General features: G+C 47.7%; 2 protein-coding genes across 3 annotated transcripts in view; one reads left to right on the plus strand and one right to left on the minus strand.

The window, feature by feature from the left end:
- Positions 1-3,013, minus strand: part of PACC1 (proton activated chloride channel 1) — a 48,791-nt gene extending 45,778 nt beyond the window's left edge. Inside the window, exon 1 of the mRNA XM_040446399.1 lies at positions 2,911-3,013. The gene's annotated coding sequence lies outside the window, so the exon portion shown is untranslated. The remainder of the gene's footprint in view (positions 1-2,910) is intronic.
- A 3,209-nt stretch (positions 3,014-6,222) lies between these two features.
- On the plus strand, positions 6,223-9,373 carry NENF (neudesin neurotrophic factor). Of its 2 annotated transcripts, none has more exons than XM_040446404.1 (3): positions 6,223-6,354; positions 7,082-7,194; positions 8,801-9,373. In XM_040446404.1, exons 1-3 carry the CDS (start codon positions 6,312-6,314, stop codon positions 8,975-8,977), a joined length of 333 nt encoding a protein of 110 aa, XP_040302338.1. In that variant the 5' UTR covers positions 6,223-6,311; the 3' UTR covers positions 8,978-9,373. The 2 variants fall into 2 exon arrangements, with proteins under 2 accessions (XP_040302338.1, XP_040302339.1); XM_040446405.1 differs by having other exon boundaries at positions 7,082-7,185.
- Positions 9,374-11,410: the final 2,037 nt, after the last annotated feature.

The raw sequence follows: 11,410 nt of genomic DNA on the forward strand, positions 1-11,410 counted from the left end.
TTTTTTTTTTTTTTTTTCCATCTATAAGATGCTTTTCTCAGTCAGAAGTCCACCAGAAACAGAACCAGTAGCAGATAATATATTTGGTTTATTGTAGGAATTGGTTTATGTTATCATGGTTGCTGGCTAGGCAAGTCTTAAATCCACAAAGCAGGCCTGAAACCCGTGGGCAGTAGCTGATGTCCCAGCCCACCAGTAGAATTTCTTCTTCATCAGGGAAACCTCAATTCTGTTCTTGAGGCCCTTCAACTAATACAGGTAGGCCCACCTAGATTATTCAGGATAGTCTCCTTTATGTAACAAAGTCAACTGATTGTAAATGTTAATCACATTTACAGAATATCTTCATAGCAACACCTAGATACTGTAGTTGATCAAAGTTGTCACATAAAATTGACCATCATAATGGCTATAACAAGAGTTCCTACTCTATACAGGTTTGAGGATTAAATGAGACAGTGATATGCAAAGTGCACTGGATAGGCCTGCAGTAATCTTAGCATAGTAAGCCTTAATAAATCTTAGCTGCTATTAGCTTGTTATTAAAGATATAAGCAAGAGGCAGTAAAACAGGTCCCATAATCCTCTTTTGCAATTCAAAAATCAAATAAATTCTGAAAACTAGAAGGTTTTTTTTTTTTTTAAGATTTTATTTTGGGGGGGCGCCTGGGTGGTTCAGTTGGTTAATCATCCGACTTCAGCTCAGGTCATGACCTCATGGTTGGTGAGTTCGAACCCCATGTTGGGCTCTGTGCTGACAGTTCAGAGCCTGGAGCCTGCTTCGGATTCTATGTCTCCCTCTCTCTGTCCCTCTTCCCCCTCTCAAAAATAAATAAACATTAAAAAAAAAAAAAAAAAGACTATTTTTACAGGGAGCGCCTGGGTGACTCAGTTGGTTAAGCATCTGACTTCGGTCCAGGTCATGATCTCACAGTTTGTGGGTTTGAGCCCCGCATCTAGCTCACTGCCATCAGCACAGAGCCCACTTCAGATCCTCTGTTTCCCTCTCTCTGCCCCTCCCCTACTAGCTCGCTCGCTCTCTCAAAATAAACTTAAAAAATTTAAAGATTTTATTTTTAAGTAACTTCTACACTCAGCGTGGGGCTTGAACTTAGAACCCTGAGATAAAGAGTTGCATGCTCTACCGACTGAGCCAGCCAGGTGCCCCAGAAGGTTGTGTTTTTGTTTTTGTTTTTGTTTTTATACAAGTCATTTAACAGCAAAACCCAACCCAATCTGAACTCCTTTGGTGATAGAGCCTTGCTGGAACTGACACGAATCTATTTATAGTCCTTATGTATCCTATTTAGTGTGAATATTCATGTTCATGCTTCACTGTGGAAATGTTAATATAGTTGATTATGGGGTGCTGCCTCAGACCTCCATAGGGAAGATGAGGTGACTCTGAGGGTTCTCTTTGGTCCAGAGGGAATGCCATCCTCAGAAGATAATGTTTTCTGCCTTAATTGCTTTGTAGGACCAAGTGCAGAGCAGATCACCCTGCCTGCCCCCACACCCGCCTGACTTCTGGGCCTGGGACCAGATATTATGTATTTTACTCTTACGTAGAGCTAACTCTGTCAGGCACTATCCTAAGCTTTAAAGCATTAACTCATTTAATGATGACCACAACCCCATGAGGTAGGTGCTGTTGTTAGCTCATTTTTCACATGAGGAAGGAAGCATGGAGACGAAGTAACTTGCCCAGGTTTACACAGCTAGAGAGTTATAGTGACGAATCAGGCTCTGCCCACCCTGGCTCGTACAAGGAGAATGAACTACCAAAAGCCTCCCTCTTCGCTGCTCCAGGCAGTGGCCGCTCCGAAGCTATATTGGTTCTAAGAAGAAGATATCAGAGTACAAGTATGACCAGAAATGCAGTTTAGGGGCGCCTAGGTGGGTCTGTCTGCTAAGCGTCCCACCCTTGATTTCGGTTCAGGTCATGATCTCCCGGTTCGTGAGTTCGAGCCCCCACGTCGGGCTCTGTGCTGACAGCTCCGAGCCTGGAGCCTGCTTCGAATTCTGTGTCTCCCTCCCTCTGCTCCTGCCCCCTTCATGCTCTGTCTCTCTCTCTCTCTCTCTCTCTCTCTCTCTCTCTCTCTCTGTTTCAAAAATAAGTAAACATAAAAAGAATATACAGACAGTGAAGGCGATGGGATAGAGGTAGGTAAATAAAGAGGTAAAACCACCCTCTCTAATTATACAATAGAGTGATGTCTTGTAGATATTTGGCCCATGTTAAGGAATACACTTTTGCATTCTACCTCGGTATACACCACACAACAGAAGTTCCATGAAACAAGGCTTATTACTATGTGTGATTCACTTCAATGTTTTCTATTTTCTGTTCTATTTTAAACTTTTCTTTTTTAAACTTAATTAAAAAAAAATCTGTAAATCACTAAATTAACTCCATGACCCACTAATACTTACTAATGTCAATTTCAGTCAGAAAAACATGGCCTTAGACCCTTGGAGCCCTGTTATTTCTGCAGAAGCAAACATCCGCAACAGTTTTCCCTCTTTTCCAAGGAGAGGGTTCCAGAGAGGAACTTCTACTCTGTCCCCGGGCCCTGGTGCAGGGTCTAGGGGTTGAAGGCTCAGGGGCCGCTGGCTGACTGCTGGGCCTGCCTTCCTGCCTGCCTGAGCCCAGGCTCCAGGCCTCTCCCTCCCTGCTGTGGAAGAGGCCCTCCCTCCTCTGCCCTGCTGCTTATGCATCTGCTTCTCTGGTAACTCTCATGGCGCTCTACTGGCCCTGCCTGACTGTAGGCAGGGAGGAAGGCCAGATGGTAAAGCAAGCCCAAGGCCCAGAGGAAAAAGGCCGGGTCTCAGTTATGCAGAGGGAGTTACCCTGATTCAGTTACCCTGATTCCCTTCCACTGAGTACCTCTGACCTATCCCGTGTCTTACCTGTTGGTTCTGAGTCTTGTGGATGGTTGACTTTCCCAGGCCCCTCTCACCCTCTCCTGGTCCCAGGCGAGTAGTAGTTCATGGTCTTCCTGCTGTGTGCCCTCTGGGGGTACAAGCCAGAGAGTGGAATGATTTGGGTTCCAAGGCTCCAGGTTCCAGAAACTGCTCTAATTTCTTTGTGACTCTGGGCAGGTCTCATAATTCCCCAGCCCGGATAGCTGCATCTGTAAAATGACAGTGTTAGATTATCTTCAAGGCCCCTTCCAGTTTTAACTTACATTTCTTCCAGGATCCTTATCTGTGACTTGGGAATTACATTTTTTCCCCCTATCTTTCCTTTAGGAAGATAGAATCTTCTTGCACTTGAGTATCTGATTCCTCTCAGATCTTATAACTTTCAAAATCTAGGGAAGGATAAGGGAAACTAACATTTATTTCCCTAAACTGCTAAGTGCTTCCTATCTCTTGTCTTGGTTAATCATCACAACAGCCCAGCAAGTGGACACTTTTAGTATCTTCCTATTACAGAGGAGAAGACTGAGGCCCAGACAAGTTAAGTAATTTGCCCAAGACAGCACAGCGTATAAGTGGGGGCTCAAACCCAGGCCTGTTTGACTTGAAAACTTGTGCTAGGAACACCCCACCGTGGTGACCCCTCCTTTGGTCTCAGAAAAAGGCAGACCTGCTGTTATTTCAGGCCTGCTGTGCGGATAAGAATGATGCATGTCCTTCCAGGCGGACTTGAGGGTGGGGGACCACGGTGTGAAGCTGGCGATAAGTGTGTGTGTCTTTGGTGTCTCTGAGGACATGTCTATTCCAGAGCCTGTGATTATGCTCCCGAGGCTTCCATTCACCCTCTGTCCTCTCAGCTGCCACCTCCGGGGCCTGAAAACCATGCCTGCTGTCAGGGGACATCAGCTCCACGGGATAGGAACAACCCCCCACCCCCAGCACACTTGACAATTAACTGACAAGGGCGTTCCTCTCCGTGAAATGTCTGTGTAACAGGAAAGCCTCAGAGGCGTTCACCGTTCCTTTCTACCCCTTTGCTAAGACCTCCTCTTAGCACTTACACCTTAATGCATAGTTTTGTGAGGGGATAAATATTTAACTATTGAAGAGGGGCGTCTGGGTGGCTCAGTCGGTTAAGTGTCCGACTCTTGATTTGGGCTCAGGTCATGATCTCATGGTTCGTGAGTTTGAGCTCTGTGTCAGGCTCTGTGCTGATAGTGCGGAGCCTGCTTGGGATTCTCTCTTTCTGTCCCTCTCAAAATAAATAAATAAACTTATTTTTTTTTAAATTTTTTAAATGTGTGTGTTTGAGAGAGAGAGTGCGCGCGCATGAGCGAGCATGAGTGGGGATGGGGCAGAGAGAGAGGGACCAGACTCCAAAGCAGGCTCCAGGCTCTGAGCTCTCAGCACAGAGCCTGACGCAGGGCTTGAACTCACGAACTGTGAGATCATGGCTTGAGCCGAAGTCAGACACTTAACCAACTGAGCTACCCAGGGACCCCAATAAATAAATAAACTATAAACTTTTAAAAAATTTATCTGTTGAAGAAATTGAGGGTGTTAGTGATGAGATACATATTTTTATATTTTATGTATGTGAATGTCATGTTTCTATGACTCTTTGCACACAAAAAAGTAACAAAATAGCAAAGGAAAAGCAACAGAATGGAAAATATGACAAAATGCTATGGGTAAAATTATAACTGTTTATATATATTTTTTAAGTTCGAATAAAACATAACCCCAGTTGAGCCACTGATGTCAAGAAACAAATAATCACAGTGAAAGAAAGGCTGTAAAGAAGAATGCAGGCTGCTGGCTGGTTACACCATGGCATTTAAAATAACCCTTACCAGGACGCCTGGCTGGCTCAGCTGGTAGAGCGTGCTACTCTTGGTCTCGGGGCTGTGAATTCGAGCCCCACATTGAGGGTAGGGATTACTTAAAGATAAAATTTTAAAAACCTATAAAATAATTCTTATTAGTTGAGGTGGAACAAGTATCCACTAAGTCAACAGAAGTACTAGGGAGCATCTGTGGGAGCTAATAGGAACTCTAATAACCAACCATTTACTGAGCTCCTATGCTGGACCTACCATGTGCTCACGTACAGCATTCCTGCAAGGTCAGTGGGTGTTACCTGTATATAACAGTTAGAGAAACGGAGGCCTGTGAAGTTATGTGACAGTGAGATATATTTGCTTGGCCAAGTTGCTTAACTTCTCTCCTCCTCTCTCTGTTGAATGTAGTCATGAAAACACTTGACCTTAAGCTCAACAAGGGCAAGAACCTTAAGACCCAACCCTACAGAAGACCAAGCAGTGTGTTCCTGGAGATCCAGAGATTCCCATACACCCAGCTGCAACGCATCCCTTCACCCCAGCCTGTGGGCCGACTGGTTGGTGTCCCTGTACCCGCAATAGGGCTAAGACCTGGCCCTGCAAGTCCAAGAGCTATGTCAACTGCCCCAGCCCGAGTCCACCTTGATGGAAGTTAGAAAATTCATGCCATCTGTTTTTGAATTATTCTCTTTGGTTGGGGGCGGAGGGGTAAGAATTCAAAGGTAACATTTTGTACCCACGAATATAGCAAAAAATAAAGTATAAGACTCGTTGTTAGTACTGTCCGGGAGACAGCACTAGCACGGTCAGTGGGCCTTTTGAAGGACACGCTGGTTAAATTTTTAATAAAACTGATTACACTGTTCATATGCTTTGGTCCAGGATTATTCCTGGACCATGTATTGCACACCTCAAGGAAATAACTCACCAAATTATAAAGTAGCTTGTAGAAAGATACCCATAATCCCGCCATTTATAGTTTTAAGGAATTGGAAAGAACCCAAATACCCAAAACAGAACAGCTGAACAAACAGGAATGCAGTAGCGCTACCATAAGATAGAGCTGTTAGAGTGACAGCCGTTTGGGGGATTTCAATACATGAGAACGTTTGTACGAAACCGCATTACCTATGAGAGGCAAAATGTAAAATGGATCATTCAGACTGATTCCATTGCCAAAGATGAAAGGAAATTTGGGCTGATGTAAATAATTCATTTAACATCCTTTGGATTTTTATCCGTGCAGAGCTGCTTCAGTCCCTGGTTTGCTTGTGTTTGTTTACAGAAAAGTGTTGCCATAGGCTTGTCATGATACTTTGTGTCACCTTCCCAAAGTCTGTGAGGGGATGTGACATCGGGCAGGGGCGGGCAAGCTCCTGATGGCGCCGAACTCGCCGAGGACCGGCTCAGGAGAGGCTGCTTTGTACCTCCACCCACTGCTGTCTGCACAGCCCGGAGTGATGTCACTCACTTGGGCTGGAGGAGCTGGGCTCTTGGGCTCCTCCTCACAGCTTCTCTCCTGCTTTCTAGGAAGATCAGCCCATCTACATGGCAGTGAAAGGAGTGGTGTTTGATGTCACTTCTGGAAAGGGTAAGTGGCTCGGCTTTATGAATCCTTACTTCTGGGGAGCTTGGCAGCCAGAGTGGGCGCGGGTATGCAAAAGAAGGGAAGGAAAGCTGGCCAGGTCCCTTTCCCTCAGACTGAATTAACAATCTTTGCCAGTGTTGTATTGCCACAGTGTTTTTCTAATAATGTCACACTCCTGCTCAAAGACCTTCTGTGGCTCCCTGCTGCCTGTGCAATCAAATTCAAACCTGGCAACTTACCGTAGTTGAAGCAGCAATAGGCAAAGTGTTGCTTTGCAAGGCATTGGGATCATAGAACACGATCCAACATTTTAATGCCATTTCATGGTTTCTCTAATGGTTAACTACAGATGGTATCAGGGAGGTAGTTTTGTTGTGGCTCATTGTTTACCAAACAAAAGCTGTTGAACGGAAGCAGACTTGGCTTCCAGCGACATTTAAGAAGACTGGACATTTTTCTTGTTTGCACTTTAAGTATTTTTAAGGGATTATTTCCATTCAGTATTTTTTAAAAAACCACCCCTCAGCCCGGCGTGTGTGACTTATTCCATATTCTGAATCCGTGGAATCCAAACTGACGGCAGAGGGGCTTCTCGTCTTCACTGCTTCCCCTCTCCTTCGGCCTGGAGCCAGTTTTAGCATTGGATTGGGTCTCAGAAGCCCCGTACAGTCTCCTGGCTGTTTTGCGTGCACGTCCACAATCACATCCTCTCCCCTTTTCCCCACTACAGAGTTTTATGGACGAGGAGCCCCCTACAATGCCTTGACCGGGAAGGACTCCACCAGAGGGGTGGCCAAGATGTCCCTCGATCCTGCAGATCTCACCCATGACACTGTGAGCCAGGTTACGAGCCTTTGTCAAAATGTCCCATCCCCTTGGCCATGGCCTTTTTTACCCTTGGGAAATAGCCAAGCTTCCTACTTAGCTCGTTGATATTCCAGTCCACTCTCAGTGTAGCCAACTGTTCCCTTGAAGTAAGTATCTTCCTATGCCGCTCCTACTCAGGACTCCCCATTGCCTACAGAGTCAAGTCCGGACTCTTGTGAACTTGTGATCGACTCTGTGATCTTCACAGTGCCTTGGGAGCCCCCTCCCCCTTGCGGTCTGCACCCGCCACCCCCAGTCTCTTCTAGATGCGCTGTGATCTCTGACACCCACTCACCAGGCCGCTCGGGGCATGAACAGGGTGAAAAGCAGAGTGTCCCCCGTGTTCGTATTTCTGTGGAGGAGAAAATAGCATCGGCAAAAGCCATTTCAGGGTCTCAGTAATTCCACCGGAGGGACTGGCATTCGCCCCAGTTGTGCTCAGATGAGTCAAACTCATTAAAGTCAAACGTTAAAGATTGATTACACTCAGGAATCAAGGAGGGGGGAGGGTGTATGAATCTATAATGGGAAGAGTGTGTAGAGAGCAGTGGAAAGGAGGTGGGTACAGAGCATACCCCATCCTGCCTGAGGCTGGGTGTTCGCTGGAGGTTTTTTTTTTTTTTTTGTACTTTATTTATTTTTTTTTTAATTTTTTTTTTCAACGTTTATTTATTTTTGGGACAGAGAGAGACAGAGCATGAATGGGGGAGGGGCAGAGAGAGAGGGAGACACAGAATCGGAAACAGGCTCCAGGCTCTGAGCCATCAGCCCAGAGCCTGACACGGGGCTCGAACTCCCGGACCGCGAGATCGTGACCTGGCTGAAGTCGGACGCTTAACCGACTGCGCCACCCAGGCGCCCCATGTACTTTATTTATTTTTGAGAGAGACAGAGACAGCACCAGTGTGGGGGGGTGTGTGGAAGGGGCAGAGAGGGGTGGGGGGAGGGGAGAGAGAGAATCCCACGCAGGCTCCACGCTGTCAGCACAGAGCCCAACGCAGGGCTCAAACTCACAAACCGTGAGATGGTAACCTGAGTCGAAACCAAGAGTCGGACGCTTAACCGACTGAGCCAACGAGGTGCCCCTCACTGGCGTCTTTAATTCCCACGTTAGTCAAATGGCAGGACATGATGAAGCCATGACTCCCGCACCACTCCCGCCTGCACAGGATTGTGTCTTAAAAAGTCAGTTGGTGATGGGGCGCCTGGGTGGCTCAGTCGGTTAAGCGGCCGACTTCGGCTCAGGTCATGATCTCGCAGTCCGTGAGTTCGAGCCCCGCGTCGGGCTCTGTGCTGACAGCTCAGAGCCTGGAGCCTGTTTCGGATTCTGTGTCTCCCTCTCTCTGACCCTCCCCCGTTCATGCTCTGTCTCTCTCTGTCTCAAAAATAAATAAATGTTAAAAAAAATTAAAAAAAAAAAAAGTCAGTTGGCGAGTTGAGATACTTTTCCTCTGGCATCAAGGGTGTGGGAGGAGTAGGGCTGGGTGGTGAGAGTCCAGTTTGAGGCACAACTCACTCGTCTCGCCTCCTCCCCCTCCCCTCGCCCCTGCCTTTGGTGTTGCTTTGGGCCTTTTCCCCCAAGACCGGCCTCACTGCCGAGGAGCTGAAGTCCCTGGACGACGTCTTCACCACGGTGTATAAAGCCAAATACCCCATCGTCGGCTACACGGCCCGGAGGATACTCAACGAGGACGGCAGCCCCAACCTGGACTTCAAGCCCGAAGACCAGCCCCATTTTGACATAAAAGACGAGTTTTGACGCTCCATCTGCGGGAGCGCCTTCTTGATGGGGCGGGGTGGGGGCGGGGCACGGAGAGCCCTTCAGGTGCCAAATCTCCTGCAAGATAGGCTGCCTGAGCCTCTGGTCCCCGGACCTGAATAAAGCCGACGTTGAACCCGGAACGCCGGATGCTTGTTATTGTTCCCGGTCAAGTGTTCTGTCCACGTGCCATCCTGCCCGCACACCAGCCAGGGTGGGAAGAACGGCCGAAGGGGGCGCCCTCTCGGCGTCCGTGTTGGCTGTCTGGGCAGTGGAGTCACGGGTGACTTATTTCTTCTCTATCTGTATATTTTCCTGTGCTTGCCACGTTTCCTGGCATGACCACGTGTGCTTTAGAATAAGCACAAAAATAAACTTCGTGTTTTCACAAGAGCAGCCTTCTTCCCCACACGCCCTCTCCTTGACGCCTCACCTGCACCACAGGAAGGGGCAGCCTGTGCCGTCCTTTTCACGGTCCTGCCATCTGTGTCCCCTGCCTGTGAGGCAGGGGGAATGGCACGAACGGGGAAGACTGGCAGGAGCAGTAGGAACGGTAAAGGGAGACGTTAAAGGTCTGGCTTTGCACCACGACCAGGAGAGAGTGACCGTGTGAGTCTCACGTGGGACCATGGGGCCTCAGCCCCATCTGCAGCTGGAAGGCGGTGAGGAGGGCGGAGGGCCTTGTGGCCAGAGCCTGGCCTGGAGGGCGTCCCAAGCACAGGGAAGCATATAACATGCTGGACCCACGTCAGATTTCCTAAGGATGTCATCCCTTTTGAGGGGGGGGGGACTTTTCCCTTTAAGGGACATTGGCAATGTCGGAAGATATTTTTATAGTTTTGGTTGTCACAACTGTAGGATTCTACGGGTATCTAGCGTCCAGAGATGTTAAACATCCTACAGTGCACAGGAAAGCCCTTGCTCCCCGGAAAAAGAATGATCTGGTCCAAAAGGTCAAATGTGCCAAGGCTGAGAAACCCTGTGTTAGATTCATCCTGGAAATCTTACATTAGAGATTAATTTCTTTGATGTAAAATAAATAGCAACTACTCCCAAGAGAGAATTTTTACACTAAGCCGAAGAATCTCCTAAGGTGACTGTTCAAAATGCTGATTCTGGGTCCCACCGCCAGGGTTCATGATTCTGTATTTCTAGAACATGGCCTGGGTGCTGAATTTTTTTTTCTTTTTATGTTTGTTTATTTTTGAAAGAGAGAGCACAAGTGGGCGAGGGCAGAGAGAGAGAGAGAGACAGAATTGGAAGCAGGCTCCAGGCTCTGAGCTGTCAGCACAGAGCCTGACATGGGGCTCGAACTCATGAACCACGAGATCATGACCTGAGCAGAAGTCAGATACTTAACTGACTGAGCCACCCAGGAGCCACTTGGGCACTGAATTTTTTTTTTAATTAATTTATTTTAAGTTTTTTTTAATATGAAATTTATTGTCAAATTGGTTTCCATATAACACCCAGTGCTCATCCCAAAAGGTGGGCACTGAATTTTTAATGAGCCTCCCCAGAAGACTGTGGTACACATGGGCCCAGATGTACTTTGAGAAACATTACCTTTTGCCTCACGTGTCACCTCATGGAGAACCCAGCCACAGCTTTTCTGAGGACCAGGTTAGACCTTTGCTTTATTCTTTTGTGTGTCCAGACTCAAGGGAACTCCTGGGTCTCCCACTCAGAAGCTGGGAGCTTGGTGGCCACCCACCCAAGAATAACAGGCCTGGAACTTATCAGACAGGACTCTTTGGCCTGGAGTTGAGAAAGTCCTTCATGTGGCCAAGGTAGTCTGTACGGGGACACGTGGCCTCCAAACAAATGATGTATGAATGCAGACAAATGGTTACAGGTCCTTGGAAACACCTGAGAGATGACTTCTTTTCCTTACGTGTCACCTACTTCCCACATCATCAGGGGTGGGATTCCATTCCTTACAGCCTTGTCTGCAGGGTGGGCAAGGGTTCCAAATTCAGTTTGCTGGGAACTTTGCAGACCCCCACTCCCCTACCCTCTCCCAGCCCCATTAAAGAGCAGTTTTCCCTTAGGGCCCCAGGCTCCTCTATGCTGGGGCAGTTCTGCCCAGTTCACTGCCCTTCACCCCCAGCAAGGGTCTTCTCTGAATCAGAGTGGCTTTCATTTAGAGATTCCAGGACAGAGCACACAGAAACCTGGGCAGCCCCCAGAGGCTCCACGCAGGGTGGCTGCAGCTCAGGGGACGGAAACACAGGCTGGCCTGGGGATCAGCATCATCACGTCTGCTGTCCTGTTTACCCCTACTGCCACATTGGTTTGTCATGTTTTCTTTGCTTTATTTTTTTATTTTTTTTAAGTTTTTATTTATTTTTGAGAGAGAGAGCGAGAGAGAGAGAGAGAGAGAGAGAGCAGGGGAGGTGCAGAGAGGGAGGGGCAGGTAGAGAATCCCAAGCA

Source organism: Herpailurus yagouaroundi, unplaced genomic scaffold, assembly GCF_014898765.1.
Source record: "Herpailurus yagouaroundi ecotype Mexico unplaced genomic scaffold, PumYag 195, whole genome shotgun sequence".
Lineage (NCBI taxonomy): Eukaryota > Metazoa > Chordata > Mammalia > Carnivora > Felidae > Herpailurus > Herpailurus yagouaroundi.